We start from the raw sequence: 23,408 nt of genomic DNA, 5'->3' as shown, positions 1-23,408 counted from the left end.
AAACGGCCCCGGATTCCCGCATTCCCGGGATTTTTCCCGTTTCCCGCCAAAAGCTCTCGCTCGTCCCTCCCCGGTCCCGCTCCCCATCCGGACTCTGCCCCTCATAACACGGGGTTTATAAAGCCCCGTGCCCCAAAACCACGCTTTCCCCCCCTCACAAATCCCAGGTTTCCCCCTCGAAAATTCAACTTTCCCCTCACAAATCCCCCCTTTCCTCCAAAAATCCCAGGTTTTTCCCCTCACAAATGGCACCTTTCCCCTCACAAACGGCACCTTTCCCCCTCACAAATGGCACTTTCCCCCTCACAAATTCCCCCTTTTCCTCCAAAAATCCCAGGTTTTTCCCCTCACAAATGGCACTTCTCCCCTCACAAATGGCACTTTTCCCCCCTCACAAATTCCCCCTTTTCCTCCACAAATCCCAATTTTTTCCCCCTCACAAATTCCAGTTTTCCCCCGCGCCAAGGGCCACTTTTCCCCTCGCTAATCCCTCTTTTTTTTTTTTCCCCCACACAATTCCCCTTTTTCCTCCACAAATTTCAGTTTTTCCCCTCACAAATCAAAGCCCATCACCCAGAATCCGTCCCTGCACTGATCCCCAAATCCCCCCTCAATCTTCTCCCATCCCTTCTCCTGACCATCCCTGCACCCCAAAATCCCTCCCTACACTGACCCCAGCCCCAAAATCTGTCCCTATACCAACTCCAGCCCCAAATTCCTCCCTACACTGACCCCAGCCCCAAATCCACCCCTACACTGACTCCATCCCCAAATCCCCTCTCCATCACTCCCAAATCTCTTCTTACACTGACCCCAGCCCCAAATCCCTTCTCCATCACCCCAAAATCCATCCCTACACTGACCCCATCACCCCAAAATCTGTCCCTACACCGACCCCAGGCCCAAATTCATTCCTACGGTCACTCCAGCCCCAAATCTCTTCTTACACTGACCCCAGCCCCAAATCTCCTCTCCATCACCCCAAATCCATCCCTACACTGATCCCATCGCCCCAAATCCATCCCTACGCTGACCCCAGCCCCAAATCTCCTCTCCATCACCCCAAATCCATCCCTACGCTGACCCCATCCCCTCTCCCCTCCCCAACCCCCCCCCCCACTCCTCTCCCCCCCCGCCCCCCTTTCCCCCCCTCCCCTCCCCCACGGCCGCCCCGCCCCCCCTCACCCCCGACCCCCCCACGCCGCCGGTGGCCGCCGCGCCCCCCCCGCGGCCGGTGCGGGTTCCCCGCTGACCTTGCACAGCCCCGCCGCCGGTGTCCGAGGGAAGGGGCGCGGGGGGCGCGCTCGGGGGTCGGGGGGGGCCCGGGCCTGGCCGCGCTCCGTCCGCCGCCCTGAACAAAAGAGCCCGGCCAGCGCCGCTGCCCGCCGCGCGCACCCCGCCTGCGCCGCGCCCGCGCGGGGCACGCCGGGAGCTGTAGTCCGCGCCGCCGCCGAGCCGCGCTGCGTTCCGTTGTGGGGCGCGAGGTGTGACGGGAGGTGTAGTCAGCGGAGAGCGGCGGCGCTGCGTACGCGCGAGGTGCGATGGGAGGTGTAGTCCGCAGGGCTCGCGGGGCTTGATGGGAGGTGTAGTCCGGGATGATCAGGCCTCTCCGTTCTGCTCGTTGTTAATTAAATAAAGTCATCAACGGGGAGAAAGTCTTTGAGTTCAAGCCGTGACACAAAAGCGCCTTTGTCCCTCAGGTCAGAGACCCGAGTGCCACCTCCAGTGGGCTGTGCCCAACCTGTGCCAGCGCCCAGGGACGGGTCCTGTTTAGGGGTTCCATAAATAATCTTATTTAGGGAATCTTGGAATCCCTGGGGCTGGAAAAGCCCTCTGACATCACCAAGCCCAACCATTCCTCTGGGGATGGGGACTCCAGCGCCGCCCTGGGCAGCTGTGCCAGTGTTGTTTCCCCATTTCCACGGAGAAATTCCTGCTGATGCCCAGCCTGAGGCCATTCCCTCTCCTCCTGTCCCCATCCTCTGGAAGCAGAGCCTGACCCCACGGTTGCCGCGTCCGTCAGGGACTCGTGGAGATCCAGAAGGTCCCTCCCGTTGCCTCTTTTCTCCAGGATAAACGTTCCCACATCCCTCAGCTGCTCCAGCCCTTCCTCGTGCCAGGACGGGGGCGGCACCCGCCACCACAGGCCCGTCCTGACTACAACTCCCAGCATGCCCCGCACCGGAAGTTCCGGCACCGCCCGCGCTATAAAACCGCGCGCTGGCCTCCGCCGCTTAAAGGTGCCGCGGGCTGTGCGAGGTGAGGGGGCCCTGAGGGGAGGGCGCGGATTTGGGGGTCCCGGTGTCCCCTGGGGCCTCCCGGTGTCCCCTCTGGGCGGTTCCGGTGTCCCCAAACCCCCGGGAGGCGGCGGCGGCGGCGCTGGGCCGGGCCTCGCCCCCGTTCCGCGGCCTCTCCCGGCCCGGGGCTCGGCTGGGGCCGGGCCCGGCTCCGGTCCCCGTCCCGGGGAATCTTCTCCTTCCCTGGAAAGGCGAAACAGCCTCGGGAATTCCCCCCGCGGTGTTTTACAAGCGTGGGAAGGGAATAACCGGGATTCATTCCCGTTTTTCCGGCTTTTCCCGGTTTTGGGACATCCCCGAGAAGGGGCAGTGGGGCGGGATGAGGAATCCTCTCCTTCCCCGCGAGGCAAAAGATCCTGAAAAAAAAAAAAAAATCCCGAAAACCTAATGTCCAATGTTCTAGTGTGTGCAAGGAAAATGGGGAATAAGTGGGGTTTATGAAGATCCTCAGGAATTCACCCATTGCGGGGAAAATCGGGAATAACTGGGGTTCATTCCCGTTTTTCTGGCTCCGGATGGGAATGAGGATTCCTGCTGCTCCAGAGGGTTGGGAAAGGTTTTCAGGGGCGGATCAGGATGGGAGATAAGGAGCCCGCGATAACAATGGGCACTTTCCCTGGCAGGCATTTCCCTGGAAATGAGGAATTTCCCTGGAATTCTCTCCTTGAACCCCAATCCCGGGCAGGTGAGAGGCAGCAGATCCTTGGAAAATCCCGAATCTGAGGGAAATAACCCCAAACTGGGAATCCCAGAGCACCTTAAACTGAGGCTTTCCCCAAATTCCAGGGATTTCCATTCTTCCCAAAAACCTGCAGTATCCCGGAATTCTGGGGGATGCAGGATCCGTGGAAAAACCCACAGAAAGGATTTCTCTAAACCCCTTTTATTTATTTTTGTTTTTTTCCTTTCCCAGATGTTTCCCGCTGGGCTCTGGCTCTAGGATGTTGGAGAACCGAGAGGAAGTGAGGAGCAGCCCTGGGTTATTCCCAAATCCCGGAATTCTTGGGAATTCCGTCTCCGTCGGATAATTCCTGGGAGAGCACGGGGCTGAGTCCTGGGGCCGGCGGGAATGGGAATGCCTGGGAAAACTGGGGATGGGAACGGGAACGTCTGGAGCTGTCTGTGCCATTCCCGGGAAGCTGGAAAAGCAGGGATGGGGCGGATCCCTGATCCCAGAGCCCCCAGTCCCATCCCAGGAGAGCGGGAACAGGCGGATCCCTGTTCCCAATCCCATCCCAGGGAAGCAGGGCTCCGTCGGGTCCCTGATCCCGCTCCCGGTTTCCCGCAGGAGCTGACCACGGTGCGGGTGCAGGATCCGCGCGTGCAGAACGAGGGCTCCTGGAACTCCTACGTGGATTACAAGATCTTCCTGCACGTGAGCTGGGAACGGGGAGAGCCCTGGGACGGGCTCTGGGGTGGGAATGTCCTCAGGGGGAATGGAGGGGGTGGGAATGCTCGGGATCCTGTCCTGGGTTGGCTCCCGGATCCGGCATCGAGGGGATCCCGCAGGGACTGAGATCCTGGCCCTTGATCCCACGGATGGTTCCCTTCCTGGCTCCTCTGTCCAGGCCAGATCCAGCCCCTCGACCCCCAGATAATTCCCATGGATAATTCCCATCCTGGAACCCTCGGTGGCTGAGATCCAGCCCCTTGGTCCCAGGGATAATTCCCAGGGATCAATCCCAGGCATCATCCCCATCCTGGATCCCTCAGCCCTCGATTCCCAGGGATCCCTCCTGGGAATCTCTCCCAGGGATTCCTCCCAGGGTCATTCCTGGGGATCCCTCTTGGGGATCATTCCCAGGGATCTCTCAATGGGATCTCTCAATGGGATCTCTCTCTCCCAGGGATCCTCAGGGACCATTCCCAGTGATCCCCCAGGGATCCCTCCCAGGGATAATTCCCAAGAATCCCTCCCGAGGATCCCTCCCAAGATCCCCGAGGATCCCTCCCATGATCCCTGAGGGTCCCTCCGATGATCCCTGAGGGATCTCTCCCGTCCCATTGCTCCCAGACCAACAGCAGGGCCTTCACCGCCAAGACCTCGTGCGTGCGGCGCCGCTACCGGGAGTTCGTGTGGCTGCGGCGGCAGCTCCAGCGCAACGCCGGCCTGGTGTAAGGGCTCTGGGGTCCCACCTGAACTGGGGGGCTCTGGGGTCCCACCTGAAATGGGGCTCTGGGGTCCCACCTGAACTGGGGGGCTCTGGGGTCCCACCTGAAATGGGGGGCTCTGGGGTCTCACCCTGAACTGGGGGGCTCTGGGGTCCCACCTGAAATGGGGCTCTGGGGTCCCACCCTGAAATGGGGGGCTCTGGGGTCCCACCTGAAATGGGGGGCTCTGGGGTCTCACCCTGAACTGGGGGGCTCTGGGGTCCCACCTGAACTGGGGGGCTCTGGGGTCCCACCTGAAATGGGGGGCTCTGGGGTCTCACCCTGAACTGGGGGGCTCTGGGGTCCCACCTGAAATGGGGGTCTGGGGTCCCACCCTGAAATGGGGGTCTGGGGTCCCACCTGAAATGGGGGGCTCTGGGGTCCCACCCTGAACCGGGGGGGCTCTGGGGTCCCCACAGGGCCCATCCCAAAGTTTCACCCCGACTTTTCCAGGCCGGTGCCGGAGCTGCCGGGGAAATCCGCGTTTTTCGTGGGCAGCACGGATGAGTTCATCGAGAGGCGCCGGCAGGGGCTGCAGCACTTCCTGGAGAGGTGGGCATGGTTGGGATATTTGGGGTTGTTTGGGGTTTGGGGTTTGGATTTTGGGATGGTTTGGGGGTTGGGATATTTGGGATTTGGGGTTATTTGGGATATTTGGGGTTTAGGGGATGGGATTTGGGGCTGGGGATTTGGGGAGGGTGCAGTGCCCCGGGGTGGCCAGGAGGTGGCAGCAGGGAGGGCTGGGTGGCCCCGCTGACCGTCCCTGGTGTCCCTGCTGTCCCTCTGGTGTCCCTGCTGTCCCATTTCTGTCCCTCTGGTGTCCCTGCTGTCCCTCCTGTGCCACTCCTGTCCCCCTGATGTCCTGCTGTCCCTCCTGTCCCATTTCTGTCCCCCTGGTGTCCCTGCTGTCCCTCCTGTGCCACTCCTGTCCCCCTGGTGTCCCTGCTGTCCTTCCTGTCTGTGTGCCCAGGCTGGGAGGTGACAAGGTGCCAGCAGAGGTGACCTGTCCCTGCGTGCCCAGGCTGGGAGGTGCCAGCAGAGGTGACCCTGTCCCTGCGGGGTGCCAGCTGGTGCCAGCAGAGGTGACCTGTCCCTGTGCTGTCGCTGTCCCCAGGGTGGTGCAGAGCGCGGTGCTGCTGTCCGACAGCCGCCTGCACCTGTTCCTGCAGAGCCAGCTGCCCGTGCCCGCCATCGAGGCCTGCGTGCAGGGCCGGGGCCCCCACTCGGTCACCGAGGCCATCCTGCACTACGCCATGGCCGGGCCCGCCTGGGGACAGCGCGGGGACAGCGACGGCGCGGGGCTGGGCCTGGCCAGGTGAGGGCAGGGACCGGGCAGGTGAGGGCAGGGACAGCGCGGGGCTGGGCCCGGCCAGGTGAGGGCAGGGACCGGGCAGGTGAGGGCAGGGACAGGGTGGCACCAGCCAGGTGAGGGCAGGGACAGCGCGGGCGGGCAGGTGAGGGCAGGGACAGGGCAGGTGAGGGCAGGGACCGGGCAGGTGAGGGGAGGGACAGGGCAGGTATGGAGAGGGACAGGGCAGGTATGGAGAGGGACAGGGTGGCACCAGCCAGGTGAGGGCAGGGACAGCGCGGGCGGGCAGGTGAGGGCAGGGACAGCCAGGTATGGGGACGGACCTGCTCCGGGCTGGGACTGTGGTGGGAAAAGGACGCGGGACAGGGAGAGCAGCCCGGGACAGCCCCGGCTCCTCCCTGTGGATCCCAGGGCACAGGAGCCCAGGCAGGAGAGCTGGAGTGTCCCTGGGATGGGAATATCCCCCTTTTCCAGCTGGGGTGAAGCTGTGCCCAAAAAATCCTGATATTCCCTGGGTCATTCCCTTTTCCTGCTCCGGGGCTGTGCCCAGGAATTCCCTGGGTCATTCCCTGGGTCATTCCCTGGGTGATTCCCTTTTCCTGCTCTGTTTCCCAGCTGTGCCAGCCTGGGCAGCGCCCGGGGCTGCCTGGAGAGCTTCCCCTACTGGGGTGACCTGGGCATGGACGAGACGCGGCCGGAGAGCCCCGAGCGTCCGGCCGGACACACAGTGACCCCTCTGGACAGCCCAGAGCGTCCAGCTGGACATGGAGTGACCCCTCTGGACAGCCCAGAGCACCGAGTGACCCCTCTGGACAGCCCAGAGCGTCCAGCTGGACATGGAGTGACCTCTAAGGAGAGCCTGGGATTCCCGAAATTCCCATGTGGACACTGAGTGACCCCTCAGGACACCCCCAGGCCCCGCAGCCCTCGCTGGGAGAGGGATCAGCACCACTGGGAGCACTGGGAGCACTGGGAATGCGGCCCCAGCCACGGCCGAGCTCTTCCCCAGCACATTCCTGATATTCCCAGCAGGGCTTTCCTCACTCTGCTCCTGCTCAGATCCCTCTGGAATCCCCGGACTCGGTGCAAATGCCTCTGGAATTCCCAAACTGGGACAATCTGAGCCCAGCTTCCCGCCGGGAAAAGGGAGGAACGGAATTTGGGGCTGGAATTTGTGTCCCCTTCCCTCTGGGGCTGCTCCAGGGATTTTTGGGGAAGCGGGAGCAGCTCGGGTGGCTTTGGTGTCTTCCCCTCCCTCAGCACTTGGTGTGGGCAGGAAATAAAAATAAAATAAAAATAAAAATAAATGAATAAAACTCAAAACGGAAGTGGAGGAGATTTTCTGGGTTCTGCCGGGCTCGGGGGTGGAGAAGTGCCGGGAATTTCGGGATTTGGCAATTTGGAAATTCCTCACGCCAGGGGCGAATTTTGGGGAGGTTTTGGCGCCAGGGAAGGCCCAGGAATGTTTGGAATCCCTTGGGGGCAGCGGGAATGGCTGTGATTGGTTGGTCACCTCATTAATATTCACAACATTCATTAATATTCATGAGCGTGGCGCTGCCATGGCGCGGATGTGGCCAGGATCGGATCGGACCGGAATCCAGGGATCCACCCAGGTGCTGTGGATCCGTTCTGAATCCGGGGATCTGATCCCAATCCAAGGATCTGATCCCAATCCAAGGATCCGCTCCAGAGGGATCGGAGCCGAATTCCAGAGGAATCGGAGCCAAATTTGGGAATTCCGGAGGGGTTGGGGCCGGCAGGGCCCAGCCACCATCAGTGCGGGAGGGGAGAGAGAGCGGGAAAACCAGGAAAAAACAGAAAAAAACGGGAAAAAACAGGAGGAGGATGCACTGGGTTCACCCTGACAGCAAAGGGGCCATTCCCGACCATTCCTGATCATTCCAGATCATTCCCAACCATTCCAGAGAATTCCTAGCCATTCCTGGAGCAGCCAAATTTGGAGAGGAAAAAGGGATTTATTGAGGGAAAACACCAGGATTTGGGGATAGGGGAACACCTGGATTTGGGATCTCCGGGGCATTTGGGACTGACCCAGGGAAAGCAGGACAACAAGAGCGGGAGATCTCCAGGGGATTTGGGTTTTTTGGGAAAAGCAGGATGCGTACCTCAGTTTCCCCGTGAAATGGCTCCAGGAGGGATTTTTGGGATAAATCCGCTCGGTGCCAGCGCTGGGTCCTCCGTGTGTGGCTCTGCTGTGGGAATCCCATGGGATTTGTGGGATTTGTGTGATCCAGGGAATGCCGTGGGTGGCGTTGTCCCCACGCTGCCGTTCCCGGTCCCACCTGCTCCAGGGAAAATGGGGCATGGACACAAGGACACCACGGACACCTGGGGAGGGATCTGGGGCCCCAAATCCCAACCCCCAAACTCCAAACCCACATCAGGCATCCCAAATGCCACATCCCAGACCCCCAAACCTGATCAGAAACCCAAAACCTGACCCAAAATCCCCAAACCTGACCGCAACCCCAAACCCCATATCTCAAACCCCAAACCCCAGCGCCCAAACATGACCCCAGATTCCAAACCCCCAACCTCACATCCCAAATCTCAAACCCCAAACATGACCCCAAACCCAAACCCCACACCCCAAACTCCAAACCCCGGCCCCCAAACATGACACCAAATACCAAACCTCACACCCCAAACCTCACACCCCAAACCTCAAACCCCAAACCTGACCCTAAACCCCATATCTTAAACCCCAAACCCCAAACCTGACGCCAAATCCCAACCTCACACCCCAAACTCCAAATCCCACACCCCAAACCTGACCCCAAACCCCATATCTCAAACCCCAAACCCCAGCCCCCAAACATGACCCCAAATTCCAAACCCAAACCCCACCCCCCAAATCTCAAACCCCAAATCCCAAACCTGACCCCAAACCCCAAACCCCAAATCCCAAACACGACCCTACAACCCAAATCCCAAATCCAAAACATGACCCCAAACTGAAACCCCGCACCCCAAACCTGACCCCAAATCCCAAACCTGATCCCAAATCCCAAACCCAAAACCTGACCCCAAGCCCCCAGCCCCAAACCACACACCCCAAACTTGACCCCAAACCCCAAATCCGGAACCCCCGACCCCACACCCCAAATCCCAAATCCCAAACCCAAAACATGACCCCAAATTCCAAACCGCGCACCCCAAACTCCAAACCCCGCACCCCAAACCTGGCCCCAAACTCCAAACCTGACCCCAAAGCCCAAACCCAAACCCCACACCCCAAACTCCAAACCCCATCCCCCAAACATGACCCCAAATCCCAAACCCAAACCTCACACCCCAAACCTCACACCCCAAACCTCACACCCCAAACCTCAAATCTGACCCCAAATCCCAAACATGACCCCAAACCCCCAATCCTGAACCCCCAACCCCACACCCCAAACCCAAACCCCACACCCCAAACTCCAAATTTCCCACCCCAAACCTGACCCCAAACCCCACACCTGACCCCAGACCCCACACCTGACCCCAGACCCCAAAATCTCACACCTGAGCCCTCACCCCAGAGCCGACCCCGCGCCCCTCACCTGCCCCTGTCCCGGTCACGGCTCCAGGTCGAAGGCGGGCGCCAGGAATTCCTTTGGGACGATCCCGATGTCCCGGCCGAGCTCCCCGACCCACCACCCGTACCCGGGGTACTCCTGTGGCACCGGGACCGGGCTCAGGCCCTTCCTGGGGGATCTGACCCCAAATCCCACAGAAAATACCCCAAATCCTACCAAAAAATGATCAAAATCCTGCAAAAATACCCAAAATCCCGCAGAAAGTACCCCAAATCCCACCAAAACCCCCAAATCCCACAGAAATACCTCAAATCCCACAAAACTACCCCAAATCCCCTGGGTCACGGTTTGGGGTTTGTGCCAGAGGGGGTAAAAAACCCAAATTTAATCCTAAAATCCAAATTCATCCCTAAAATCTGAATTTATCCCTAAAACCTCGCAGGCTGTGCTGCATCTTGGCCGCTCCAAAATCCCAATTTCAAAGCAATCCCAATTTTTAACCAATTTTAAACCAATTTTAAACCAATTCCTTCTCTACTGAATCTCGGGATAAATCTTAGGATAAACTTGGGCCTAAATCCTGGGATTTTCCAGCATCTGAAGGGATGGAAAAAACCCCAAATTGATCCCTAAACCCCAAATATTCCCCTAAAATCCAAATTTATCCCCAAACCCCCGCAGGCTGGGCCGTTCTACAATCCCAGCCCCAATTTTAAAACCATCCAATTCCTTCTCTGAATCTGGGGCTAAACCTGGGCCTAAATCCTAAATTCCCCTAAATCCCAAATTTCCCTAAATCCCAGGATTTTCCAGCATCCGAGGGGATGGAAAAAACCCCCAAATTGATCCCTAAAATCTGAATTTATCCCTAAAACCCCACAGGCTGCGCCGTTCCGAAACCCCAATTTTAAAACAACCCAATTCCTTCTCTGCCGAATCTGGGGCTAAACCTGGCCCTAAACCCAGCCCGAATTTCCCCAAATCCAGCCTGAATTTCCCCAAATCCGGGGATTTCGGGGTCGGCACAGCCCCCAGACCCTCCCCAGCCCAGCTGCAGCGTTCCCCCCGCGCGGCGCTGGAAGAATTAAAAGCGCATTAAAAACTCGCGGCAGCGGCGCTCGCGCCTCGGCTGGCGCTGCCAAATTGCCCCGCGCCGCCTCGTGCAGATGTTCGTTAATTATGCTAATTTTTATTAAATCATTAACGCCGAGCCCTGGCACGGAGGAGCCGCCTGAACCCTGCTCCGGCCCGCTGGAATTCCTGGGATTGGGGGAGCGCGAGGAGGAGGAGGAGGAGGAAGAGGAGGATGGGGTTTTGTTGGGGTTTGGTTAATTAGGGCTTAATGAGGGCTCTGCTGCGTTGGGCGGGGAGGGAATTTTGGGGGGTTTTATGGGAATTTTGGGGGGTTTTATGGGAATTTTGGGGGGTTTTATGGGAAGGATTGGAAAGGAGGGGATGGGTGGGAAAAGGGATCCTGGGAGTGGTGTGGGGGGCACTGGGAGCACTGGGAACAACTGGGAAGTGGAGCAGCATCTTCTCTGTTCCCGGGAATCAGCAGGAACGGGGAAATTGGGAATCTGGGAGTCCTTCAAGGCTGGGAATGGATTTGGGGTCACTGGAATTCCTGGGAATGGGATTTGGAATGGCTGGGAATGGGATTTGACGTCAGCCCGAGTCTGTCCTACCCATCCCAGGAATCCCCAAACTGGGAATCCCATCCCACCAAGATCTGCCCAATCCCAACAGGATCCGCCCCATCCCAACGGGGTCTCCGTGTCCCATCCCAACAGGATCCACCTGTCCCATACCACCAGGATCCATCCCATCCCAACGGTGTCTCCGTGTCCAATCCCACCAGGATCTGTCTGATCCCGAAAGGGTCCAGATGTCCCATCCCAATGGGGTCTCCACGTCCAATCCCAATGGGGTTCAGGTGTCCCATCCCACCAGGATCCACGTATCACATCCCACTGGGATCTGTCCCATCCCAATGGGATCTCTGCATCCAATCCCAACAGGGTCCACGTGTCCCATCCCAACAGGATCCATCCCATCCCAACGGTGTCTCCATATCCAATTCCACCAGGATCTGTCTGATCCCAAAAGGGTCCAGGTGTCCCATCCCAATGGGGTCTCCATGTCCCATCCCAACAGGGTTCAGATGTCCCATCCCAATGGGGCCTCTGCATCCAATCCCAACAGGATCCGTGTGTCCCATCCCAACAGGATCCATCCCATCCCAACAGGGTCACCATGTCCAATCCCATCACGATCTGTCCCATCTCATTGGGGTCTCCACATCCAATCCCACCAGGATCCACATGTCCCATCCCAGCCCATCAGAACCCGCACGTCCCAAAGATCCAGGATTTATCCAATTAACGATTCCCCATAAAAACACCAAACCACAGCCCCAGGATTTATCCAATTAACGATTCCCCATAAAAACACGAAACCACAGCCCTGCCGCCACCCCGCCCTGCCCGAGGGACCCCAGGGTGACACTGAGGCGACATTGAGGTGACACTGAGGTGACACCAGGCCCAGGCTCCATCCCGGATCCCCGTCCCAGGCCCGGGAAGCGCGGCGCTGCTCTTTATTGCGCGGTGGAGCCCGAGGCGGCGGCGAGCGCGGCTGGGGGACGATGTGACGGACAGGTTTCATCTGCCGAGATGTTTCATCTGACCAGAGCCCAGCTCTGCCTCGGCCTGAGCAGAGAGTCCCACCCCAGGTGTCCCATCCCAATGGGGTCTCCATGTCCCATCTCACTGGGGTCTTTGCATCCAATCCCAACAGGATCCATCCCATCCCATTGGGGTTTCCACGTCCAATCCCACCAGTATCCACGTGTCCCATCCCACCAGGATCTGTCCCATCCCAACGAGGTCTCCATGTCCCATCCCACCAGGATTCACGTGTCCTGTCCCAATGCATCAGAACCCACACGTCCCAAAGATCCAGGATTTATCCAATTAACCATTCCCCATAAAAACACGAAACCACAGCCCTGCCGCCACCCCGCCCTGCCCGAGGGACCCCAGGGTGACACTGAGGCGACACTGAGGTGACACTGAGGTGACACCAGGCCCAGGCTCCATCCCGGATCCCCGTCCCAGGCCCGGGAAGCGCGGCGCTGCTCTTTATTGCGCGGCTGAGCGCGGCGCAGAGCCCGAGGCGGCGGCGAGCGCGGCTGGGGGACGATGTGACGGAAATGTTTCATCTGCCGGGCCCATCTGTGCCGCGCGCTCCTGCCGCTCGCCCCGAGAGAGGCGCCGCCGCAGCTCCGCATCGCCTTTAATATTCTCCTAAATCACCTCCCCGGCGCGCTTCAAGGGCCATTGCCGCCGCCGCGCCGGTTCATCTGGAGTGCACGGCGGAACGGGGGGCACGGCGAGGGCAGCGGGAGGGCAGGGCCGCGGCTCGGCCGGGATTCCCGGGGATTTGGGGGCCTGAGCGCTCGGGATTGCAGGGGGAGGGAGGGAGGGAGGGAGGGAGTGCGGAAAAAATGGAAATAAAAATCTGCAGGGAGTGGGCTGCACTCATTTTGGGGTGCAGGGATGTTGGGTTTGGGGGTTCGGGGGTGCAGGGACTGTGGGGTGCTCGGGATTCGGGAATTTTGGGGTTCAGGAGGATCTGGGGTGCAGAGAGGATTTGGGGGTGCAGGGACTGGGGGGTGCTCGGGATTCGGGAATTTTGGGGTTCAGGAGGATCTGGGGGCTGCAGAAATGTTGGATTTGGAGGTTCAGGGGTGCAGGAATCGGGGAGTGCTCAGGATACAGGAATTTTTGGGGTTCAGGAGGAGCTGGGGGTGCAGGGAATGTTTGGGGGTTCAGAGATATCGGGATTGTGGGGAATACCCAGAATTCAGGAATTTGTTTTGGGTCCAGGACCATCTGGGGGGTGCAGGAATGTCAGATTTGGGGGTCAGTGGTGCAGGAATTGGGGGGCTGCTCAGGATTCAGGAATTTTTGGGGTTCAGGAGGAGCCGGGGGTGCAGAGAGGATTTGGGGGTGCAGGAATTGGGGGGCTGCTCAGGATTCAGGAATTTTTGGGGTTCAGGAGGAGCCGGGGTTGCAGGGAGGGTTTGGGGGTGCAGGGATGAGCAGAGAGCAGGGGGATGTGTGGGATCCATGGGATTTGGAGTTTCAGGGATGCAGGGATTGGGGGGAAATGCGTGGGAATTGGGGGGTTCACATCTCCAGGACTACCTGAGGGATGAACTCAGGGATTTGGAGTTTCAGGGATGCAGGAACTGGGGAGAAATATGCCAGAATTGGGGGGAAACACTCCAGAATCGGAGCTTTCACCTCTCCAGGAGTGGTGGTGGTGAATTTGGGGATTGGGAGTTTCAGGGATGCAGGATTTGCGGGGAAAACGTGCCAGAATTGAGGGGAAAACGTGCCAGAACTGGGGTGGAGCACTCCAGAATTGGGGTGCAACGTGCAGGAAACGGGGTGAAATGTGCCGGAATTGGGGTGAAACACTCCAGAATCGATGTGAAACACTCCCGAATCGGGGTGAAATGTGCCGAAATCGGGGTGAAACACCCCAGAATGGTATGAAGCACCCCATAACCGGCGCTCGCACCTCTCCGGCACCACCGGCGCTGAACTGGGGGATTTGTTTGGAGGTTCAGGGATGCAGGAATCGGGGTGAAACACCCCAGAATCGGGGTGAATCTCTCCCGAATCGGGTTGAAACACCCCATAATCGGGGTCAAACACCCCATAACCGGCGCTTGCACCTCTCCGGCACCACCGGCGCTGAACTGGGGGATTTGGAGGTTCAGGGATGCAGGAATCGGGGTGAAACACCCCAGAATGGTATGAAGCACCCCATAACCGGCGCTCGCACCTCCCCGGCAGCACCGGCGCTGAACTGGGGGATTTGTTTGGAGGTTCAGGGATGCAGGAATCGGGGTGAAACACCCCAGAATCGGGGTGAAGCACCCCATAACCGGCGCTCGCACCTCTCCGGCACCACCGGCGCTGAACTGGGGGATTTGTTTGGAGGTTCAGGGATGCAGGAATCGGGGTGAAACACCCCAGAATCGGTGTCAAACACCCCACAACCGGCGCCCGCTCCTCCCCGCCGCGCCGCTCTGAGCCCCGCGCTCCGCAGCGCGGCGCGGGCGCCCCGAGGAGCGCTCGGGCTCTGCCGCATCCCCCGCGTTGCCGCGGCAACCGGAGCGGCCCCGCCGCCGGTCCCCGGGGCCGCTCGGGCGGCTCCACCTGCGCCCCCCGGCCCCCGGCGGGGTCAGCGCGGGGCCGGCAGAATTAATGAAGGCGGCCGCTAATGAGGTGTCGGCGGCTGTTGATGCTCTCCGTGTGTCGGGGGCACTCGCATTTCCAGAGCTCATTATGGGCTGCAATTAGGCTGCGGCACCGCCAGATATTTAGCTCCGGCTTTTTTTTTTTTTTTTTTTTTTTTCTTTTTTTTCCTGTTTTTTTTTTTGTTTTGTTTTTTTTTTTTTTTTTTTTTTTTTTCCTCCGCTCTTAAATTAGCATTTTAATAACGCCGCTGCCGAGCGGGGAGAACAACACCAAAATTGGCCGTTTTTCACGGGGAAAAACTTCCCGGCTCGAGTTAATGGCAGAGTTGTGAGGGAGGGAGGGAAAAAAAAAAAATGAACCTTTCCCGCCTATCCCAACGGGGGGGGGGGGGGGGAGGAAGGGGAAAAAAATGAAATGAAATGAAATAAAAAAGCGAAAGGGAGTGATTTTTATTTGGTTTATAGCACGCTCCTCCGGTTCCGAAATTTGCTCTGAGGCCGATGATTTTCGGCTTTAGAGTCGCGGCCGGAGGAGGTCGGAGCTGAGGGAGGGTTTGGGATAATTCCGCATCCATCCCGAACCCCGAATCCCAAATCCCCCAAAAAGGGAGCGGGGTGCGGATTTGGGAGCGGCAAGTGCCGGTTCCGGGATGGATCCGAAATAAAACTGGATCAAAAATCAGATCCAAAATCCCATTTAAAAAATCAGATTTAAAATCCCACTTTAAAAGTCCTATTAAATTCCCGTTTAAAAATCCGATCCAAAAATCCCATTAAAATCCCATTAAAATCCCATCAAAAATCGCTTTCCAGACAAAACCCCGGCGTCGCTTCCCGCTCCAAAAGTCACCGATTGTTCCCTGAAATTCCCCGGATTTGGGGCAGGGAAAGGGGATTTGGGGACAACCCTGGAGGGGGATTGGGGAAGGGGACACGGACACGTCACAAATTTATAGGGAATTGGCTGAACCGCCCCTTTTTTTCTAGATTTTCAACCCAATCCCGTTCCCAATCCCAATCCCAATCCCAATCCCATCCCAACCGCTTCCTTTTCCAGCAGGATTCCTGATCCCGGTTATTTGGTGATCCCGAATCCCCTGGAATTGGGAATTTTGGGGATTTTTCCTTCAGGGTGGGGAATTTCGGGGATTTTCCTTCAGGGTTGGGGATTTTGGGGATTTTTCCTTCAGGGTTGGGAATTTCGGGGATTTTTCCTTCAGGGTTGGGAATTTGGGGATGTGGGGGAAAAGCGGAGGGACCCTGGGGGTCAACCCCAGTGGGATCAGCGGGATTTGGAACCGGGAAATTCCCGTTTTCCCCCCAAATCCAGGCTCCCCCCACCCCGGATTTCCCGCCGCTCCTTTTTTGTTTTGTTTTGGGTTTTTTTGGTTTTTTTTTGGGGGGGGGGATCGTTTTAAACTCGGGATTTTTTCGGGAATTCCGGGAATTCCACGGATTCCAGAGGGAGGGAGCGGAGCCCGGGACTGCCCGGAATGCGCGGAATTCCCGCCGGGATTTGGGGTCAGCTCCGGGAGTTCCGGGATTTCGGGGATTTCTGGGATGTTTTGGGATTTCTGGGACGTTTTGGGATTGGTTTTTTATCCCCGCAGTTTCTCTGTTATTCCCGCGGTTTTCCATGGAAAAAATTCCCGAATCTGCCGGCAGGGGTGGGTGCGGATGGATGGAATGGAGATAGAACAGTGAGTGGAAAATAGAAAATAGAAAGTGTAAAAATTACAATATAATATAAAAATTATAAAATTTTTTAAATTATAAATATAAAGTATAAAACGTAAAATTAAAAATATAACAAAGAAAATATAAAATGTAAAAAAGGAGCAAAGTATAGCATATAAAAATAAGATTAAAAAATTTAAAAATAAAGTATAAGCTATAAAACATAAAATGTAAAAAATAAAATATATTTAAAATATGTAAAAGATAAAATATAAAAATTAAAATGTCAAATTTAAAATATGAAATTTAAAAATAAAATATAAAAATTAAAATATCAAATGCAAAATATAAAACGTAAAATGTAAATACAAAAAAATGAAAAAGAAAAACTAAAATTTAAATTTTAAAATATAAGCTAGAAATTATAAAGTACAAAATACAAAACATTAGATAAAAAATATTAAATTAAAAATAGAAAAGCAATGGAAAATCCCCCGTTCTGTGGAGCACATCCAGGAGTGAATGGAATTCCCAGGATCCAGGAAAATCCGGGAATTTCCAGGCTGGGAAGAGCCCCCGGAGCCGCCCCCACTCCCGAACCCCGAATTTCTGCTGAGCCCCGGAACAAATCCCAGAGAAAAATCCCGGTTTTAATGCGGGCATCCATGAATTTGTTTTATTTGCCTGTTTATTTATTAATAGTACGATTTATTAAATTAAAATATTATTTGTCATTATTTTAATAGCAATTTTCTTACTTTTAAATTTTATTTATTATTATTAATTATTCTTGAATTATTTTTTATGATTGATGAACATGAATTTACCTCTCTGTTTACCTGTCTGTTTAGTAATTTATAATGAATTAACATTTATTGACCTCTTTGTTTACATGTTTATTTACTAATTTATAATGAATTAATAATTAATTAATGGCTTCGTGTACCTGTTTATTTACCTGTTTATTTAGTGATTGATAATGAATTAATTAACATTTATTTATCTGTTTGTTTACCTCTTTATGTATTGATTTATATTGGATTTGAATAGCTGTTTATTAATTAATTAACATTAATTTACCTGGTTTTTTCCTTGTTAATTTATTAATTTATAATAAATTTATTTCCATTTTTATCAATTAATTAACGTTAGTTTACCTGATTATTTATTAATTGATTGACATTAATTTACCTGATTATTTATTAATTTATAAGTAATTTCTTTCCCTGATTTTTATTAATTTATCATTAACCCACCTCCTTATTTAATAATTAAGAATTAATATAGAATTTATTAATGACCCTATTTATTAATTAGATCTTTCATTCCATTCATTAATGAAATTTATGACATTTATTAAACGAGTTCATTTTCCCACCCGAGGCTCATCCCAGGAAATTCCCGAGGCGCTGATCCCAAATCCCTCCCGGTTTTCCAGGACCCTTTGGGATTCCCAGCGATGAATTCCCAAGGAAATGTGGGAACATCCCGGAATTCCTGGGAATTCCAGCCCCGGCGGCCTCGGCATTCCCGGGATTTACGGGATGAGGAACGGACCCGAGTTTATCCCGGAATTCCTGGGAACGGGGACGGAACTCCGGCTTCTCCTGGGGGGTTTATCCCGGGAATGGGCGGGTGAATCCCTGAGGAGGGGGGAAATTTGGGATGGAACGTCTGGGATTTGGGATGAAGAACCAGAATTTGGGATGGAGCACCAAAATTTGGGTTGGAGCATCTGGGATTTGGGATACAGAACCAGAATTTGGGATGGAGCACCAAAATTTGGGATGGAGCACTGAAATTTGGGATGGAACGTCTGGGATTTGGGATAAAGAACCAGAATTTGGGATGGAGCACCAAAATTTGGGTTGGAGCACCGAAATTTGGGTTGGAGCATCTGGGATTTGGGATGAAGAACCAGAATTTGGGATGGAGCACTGGGAACGTGCAGGTGATTCCCTGCGGATGGGGGAAATTTGGGATGGAGATCAGGGATGGGCAGGTGAGGATGGACGGGGGGAAATTTGGGATTCAGGATCGGAAATGCGCAGGTGAGGCCCTGAGTGAGGAAAATTCGGGATTTGGGATCAGGGATGCGCAGGGTTCATTCCTGAGGATGAGGAAAATTCGGGATGCAGATTTGGGGATGTGCAGGTGAGGCCCTGAGTGAGGAAAATTCGGGATTTGGGATCAGGGATGCACAGGGTTCATTCCTGAGGATGAGGAAAATTCGGGATTTGGGATCAGGGATGCGCAGGGTTCATTGGTGAGGATGAGGAAAATTCGGGATTTGGGATCAGGGATGCTCAGGGTTCATTCCTGAGGATGAGGAAAATTCGGGATTTGGGATCAGGGATGCTCAGGGTTCATTCCTGAGGATGAGGAAAATTCGGGATTTGGGATCAGGGATGCGCAGGGTTCATTCCTGAGGATGAGGAAAATTCGGGATGCAGATTTGGGGATGTGCAGGTGAGGCCCTGAGTGAGGAAAATTTGGGATTTGGGATCAGGGATGCGCAGGGTTCATTCCTGAGGATGAGAAAAATTCGGGATGCAGATTTGGGGATGCGCAGGTGAGGCCCTGAGGGCTGGGCACAGTTTGGGATCAGCCTCGTCCCTGTCCCTGTCCCCAAACCCATCCCTGTCCTTGTCCCTGTCCCTGCCCCAGGAGTGACCGGGAGTGACCAGAGGTGACCAAAAGTGACCAGGGGGTCATCAGGGGTGACCAGGGGTGACTGGAAGTGACCAGATGTGACCGGGCGTGACCAGGGATGACCAAGGGTGACCAGGGGATCACTGGGGGGTGACCAGGGCGTGTCTGGAAGTGACCAGGGATGACCAAGGGGTGACCATAGAGTGACTTAGGGGTGACAAGGGGACAACCAGGGGGTGACCAAGGAGTGACCAAGGGGGTGACCAAGGGGGTGACAGAGAGGTGATTGAGGGGTGACCCAGGGGTTACCAGGGGGTGACCAAGGGTGACCAGGGGATGATCGGGGGTGACCAGGGATAACCAGGGGGTGTCCAGAGGTGACCGGGGTGACCAGGAGTGACCAAGGGGTGATTGAGAGGTGACCAGGAGGTGACCGGTGGGTGACCGGAGGGTGACCGAGTGGTGACCGAGTGGTGACCGAGTGGTGACCGCTGCCTCCCAGCTGCCGCCATCCCGGCGCTGCTGCCGTTCCCAGCGGGACCATTGCGGGCACCGGGAGCAGCTGAGCCCGGGCCGAGCTCATCCCGCGCCGCCTCCGGGGACGGAGCGGGGAGGGAGCTCAGAGCTGGCCCCGTCCCCAAATCCACGGAAAATGCCACTAGATGTCACCCCGCGCCTTCGGCTGCCGCGGGGAGCGGGAATGCTCCCGGTTCTACCGGGCGGGGATGGAGGGAATGAACGGATCCCCGTTTTGGGGCAGGGATGGAGGGAATGAACGGATCCCGGTTCTACCGGGCAGGGATGGAGGGAATGAACGGATTCCCGCTTTTACCGGGCGGGGATGGAGGGAATGAACGGATCCCGGTTCTACCGGGCGGGGATGGAGGGAATGAACGGATTCCCGCTTTTACCGGGCAGGGATGGAGGGAATGAACGGATCCCGGTTCTACCGGGCGGGGATGGAGGGAATGAACGGATCCCGGTTTTAGGGCAGGGATGGAGGGAATGAACGGATCCCACATTCCCACAATTATCCCGGAGGAGGAACCGCTGGGACAGGAAAAAGGGAGCAGGGCCGGGAATGGAGACATGGGAACAGGGTTTTGTTGGGATTATGGAATTCCGGGATGAGGTGAGTGGGAAGGAGCTCAAACCCCATCCCATTCCCAGCCCTGCCATGGTCTGGGATCCCTCCTGCTATCCCAGCCCAGCCTGGCCTTGGGCTCTTCCAGAGACGGGAATCAGGGATGGGAACTGGGGATGGGAATGACTCTTCCCTTTTCCCAAGTGAATTCCCAGTGTTCTCCTGATAGGGATTTTTGGAAAGATCCGTTGGCACCTCTGGGGTTGTCACCCTGCACCTCCCACATCCAGGATCCCTTGGGATCAGCAATCCCGGGATTCCTGGCGTCAAACAGGGCCCGATTTCCCTGGAATTGCCCAAGGAACACCGGGACAGGGTCAGTTCCCACATTGGGGATCACGCCCAGATCCAGCCTCGGCAATTCCACCATTCCCTGACCCCATTCCGCTCCCGGGGCCCAGATTTCCCGGGAATGCCAGGGCGGGAAGGCGCCAGATGGGATTTTATAGGAGCCGCTATTCTGTGGTCGGAGCCAGCGGGCGCCGCGAGATTAATTCCGTGAAATTAATTGGGACAAGATTGAAAAGGAAATTAAGGCGCAGCTGAGTGAACATTCCCAACCTTTTCCCTCCTCCTCCTCCTCCTCCTCCTCCTCCTCCTCCTCCTCCTCCTCCTCACCCCTGGATGAACACGGCCTGGGAAGATCCCAGCACGGGCAATTCCCCAAATTCCCAAATTGGGAATCCCCAAAAATGGGGAATTTGCAGGTTTCCAGAGCTGGGTGCAGGATCAGGAGGGGAAGCTGCTCCTCCAACCCCAAAGCAAGGCCCAAATAGCCCCCAATCCCAGTAAAAACCAGTAAAAACCAATAAAACGCAATAAAACCCAGTAAAACCCAGTGAAACTAATAACTCCCTCTCCTGACGTCATTAATTTACTTTTAAATCTTAATTTTGGGTGATTTTGGCACCTTTTGGCCTTGAAAATGAGCTTGGATCCAAAAAGATTCCTGCTCCTCTCTCCCTGAGGATGCGGATAAAGTCACCCCATTGGAAATGGGAAATAATATGGGAAATGAACCAAATTCCCCAAAATTCCCCAAAAATTCCGGCTCCTACCTTGCTGAGGATGTGGATGAGGTCGCCCCGTTGGAAGGAGAGCTCGTCGGGATTGTCCCCGTGGCAATCCCACAATCCCTGGTAGTAATTGGAATAATCGCAGTCGGAATTTTCTGGGCAAAAGGGAAAAAAGTGTCAGGTTGGTGAGGGATTTATAGGCACAGGATCATGGAGGTGATTCCAGAGCTGAAAGTTCTCCTGGAGCTTCTCCGGGATGGGAAAGGCCCCAAATCCATTTGGAATGTTGAATTTTGAGGTTAGGAAATGCCGGGAATTCCATGGAATTCCATCACGGGCTCACTGGCCAAGGGATTGGTGCTCCCCAAAGAGTTTGGTCCCAGTTTTCCAGGGATTCCTTTCCCAGGAATTCTCATCCCAGCTCCTCTCCTGCTCCCCAGAGGGACTGGAGGGCATTGGAGGCATCCCAGGGATATCCGGGGGGATCCTGAGGATTTGGATCCCAAAATTCCTGCCGGATCCCTCCCTGGCTTTTTAGGGATAAAAATCCCACTTAAAAAATCCCAAACACCTCCTTTATCCCAGGAATTTTGGGAGATGTCTCCTCATCCCATCGGGAAGAGTCTTCCCAAGTGGAATTCCACCAGTGGCAGGAGTCAAATCCCAGGAATTTTCCTGTTCTCCAGATTTTCCACTGCCCAGGGTGCTCCAAAGTGGCCAAAATCCCAAAATATTCCCCCCATCCATATCCTGGGAATCCTTTGGATGGGGACCTTACCCTCCTCGCTCCCGAAATCCTCCTCATCCTCCGGGAATGGCGGAGGCAGCTCCTCATCTGCGGAGGGAAAAAACAGTGGGAAAATCCGGGAAAAACAGAGGGAAAAATCTGGGAAAATCTGGGAATGCCGCAGCTGCGGCAGGCCCAGGGCTCCGAGAGAATCCTGGGAATAAAAAATTCCCGGATTGATGGTGAGGAGAGGAAGTATCGGGGAAGATTTTCATGGGAAACCGGAATTGTTGTGGGCACCGGGAATAAAAGAATCGGAGAATTCCTGCAGGAAGAGAGGAAGAGGAAATTCCAGAGGGGAAATTCCAGGCTGGGAATGAGAGGGAGGAAGGAGGAATTAGGGAGGAAAGGATGGAAAGGAAGGAATGATCCCGGGGAAAAGGCGGATTCCAGAGGGGCCGGGAAGGCCCGGAAAAATGGGAAGGGAGTGGAGCTGGGCGGAGCTTCCCAAATTTCCATCCTCATCCATGGAAAACCCATTTCCCTTCCCACTGACATCCCTGCCTGCTCCTTGTCCCGTTCCCAGGCACATTCCTGGAGGATTTGGAGCTGGGAAATTCAGCAATGGCATCCATGGAGATGGAGAAGACCCTCCCCACCATCCAGGGGTTTTCCTGGAATCAAATCCAATGGATCCAAGGGTTTTCCTGGAATCAAATCCGATGGATCCAAGGGTTTTCCTGGAATAAAATTGGATGGATCAAAATGTTTTCCTGGAATCAAATCCAATGGATCCAAGGTTTTTACTGGAATCAGGCCTGGAAGTGAAGCTCTGCCTTCCCAACTCCACCCAACACTTGGATTCTCCAGGACGGAATCAAAGGGAAAAGCTGAAAAACTTTGGAAAATTCCGCTTCTCCCTCCCACCCCACTTTTGGGATCCTCATCCCGGGGGTCCGGAGCCGCCGGCGCATCCCGGGAAGCTTTGGAATCTCTGCGGAGCCGAGTTTTTAATGGAGCAATTTGATTCAATTTTCCAGTCGATAAAATTCCCCGGCAGCGCTCGGCGCTTCCGAACGGACACCTTCACTCCTGATTTAACATTCCCATCGAATCCTTCCCGGGAAATTGGAAAAATTTATCACCTGTGAAATTTTATTTGGCCTCGGCCGCGTCTGTTTTTGTAAAACTTCATTAACGCCGAGGAAATTATCTCTCCGTGGCTTTTCCCGGTTTTTTTATTCCCGTCTCCCGGGTTTTTTTTCCGTGGTTTTTGGTCAGGAGGTAAAGGAGGGAGAAGGAGGTGGAGGGAGGATGGGATTGGGGATTTTCCAGGGGTTTTGGGGGGTTTGGGATGGAGGAAGATCCCAAAAGTTCCCAAGATGAAGAGTTGGGTTATCCCAGGGGAGCTGGGAAGGCCAATCCATGGAAATTCATGGATGTCCATGGAAAACCATGAAAACCCATGGAAGTCCATGGAAATCCATGGAAATCCTTGCCAGGCTACCTCAGGAAAGCTGGAAAACCTAATCCATGGAAAACCATGGAAATTAATGAAAACATATGGAAAATATATGTAAATCTGTGAAAACCTATGGAAATCCATGGAAATCCATGG

The 23,408-nt window shown here is 55.2% G+C and overlaps 2 protein-coding genes across 6 annotated transcripts in view; one reads left to right on the top strand and one right to left on the bottom strand.

The window, feature by feature from the left end:
- Positions 1-2,207: 2,207 nt before the first annotated feature.
- Positions 2,208-7,068, top strand: SNX11 (sorting nexin 11). 5 transcript variants are annotated; one of them, XM_058820599.1, is made up of 8 exons: positions 2,208-2,259; positions 2,921-2,982; positions 3,211-3,259; positions 3,586-3,672; positions 4,312-4,412; positions 4,902-5,000; positions 5,563-5,763; positions 6,373-7,068. In XM_058820599.1, the coding sequence occupies exons 3-8, from the start codon at positions 3,239-3,241 to the stop codon at positions 6,647-6,649; spliced, it is 786 nt and encodes a 261-aa protein (XP_058676582.1). In that variant the 5' UTR covers positions 2,208-2,259; positions 2,921-2,982; positions 3,211-3,238; the 3' UTR covers positions 6,650-7,068. The 5 variants fall into 5 exon arrangements, with proteins under 5 accessions (XP_058676582.1, XP_058676584.1, XP_058676581.1 ...); XM_058820601.1 differs by lacking the exon at positions 2,208-2,259 and having other exon boundaries at positions 2,848-2,982; positions 3,211-3,672; positions 5,618-5,763; XM_058820598.1 differs by lacking the exon at positions 2,208-2,259 and having other exon boundaries at positions 2,848-2,982; positions 3,211-3,672; positions 5,618-5,784.
- Positions 7,069-7,909: 841 nt separating this feature from the next.
- SKAP1 (src kinase associated phosphoprotein 1) overlaps positions 7,910-23,408 on the bottom strand; it is an 80,397-nt gene continuing 64,898 nt past the window's right edge. Inside the window, exons 11-14 of the mRNA XM_058820552.1 lie at positions 21,842-21,898; positions 21,106-21,218; positions 9,327-9,440; positions 7,910-8,063 (exon numbers count right to left, since the gene is read on the bottom strand). Of these exons, the coding sequence (XP_058676535.1) occupies positions 9,342-9,440; positions 21,106-21,218; positions 21,842-21,898 (269 nt within the window). The 3' untranslated portion in view covers positions 7,910-8,063; positions 9,327-9,341. The remainder of the gene's footprint in view (positions 8,064-9,326; positions 9,441-21,105; positions 21,219-21,841; positions 21,899-23,408) is intronic.

Source organism: Ammospiza caudacuta, chromosome 27, assembly GCF_027887145.1.
Source record: "Ammospiza caudacuta isolate bAmmCau1 chromosome 27, bAmmCau1.pri, whole genome shotgun sequence".
NCBI classification, from domain to species: domain Eukaryota; kingdom Metazoa; phylum Chordata; class Aves; order Passeriformes; family Passerellidae; genus Ammospiza; species Ammospiza caudacuta.
This window is presented reverse-complemented; position numbering and strand designations above follow the sequence as displayed.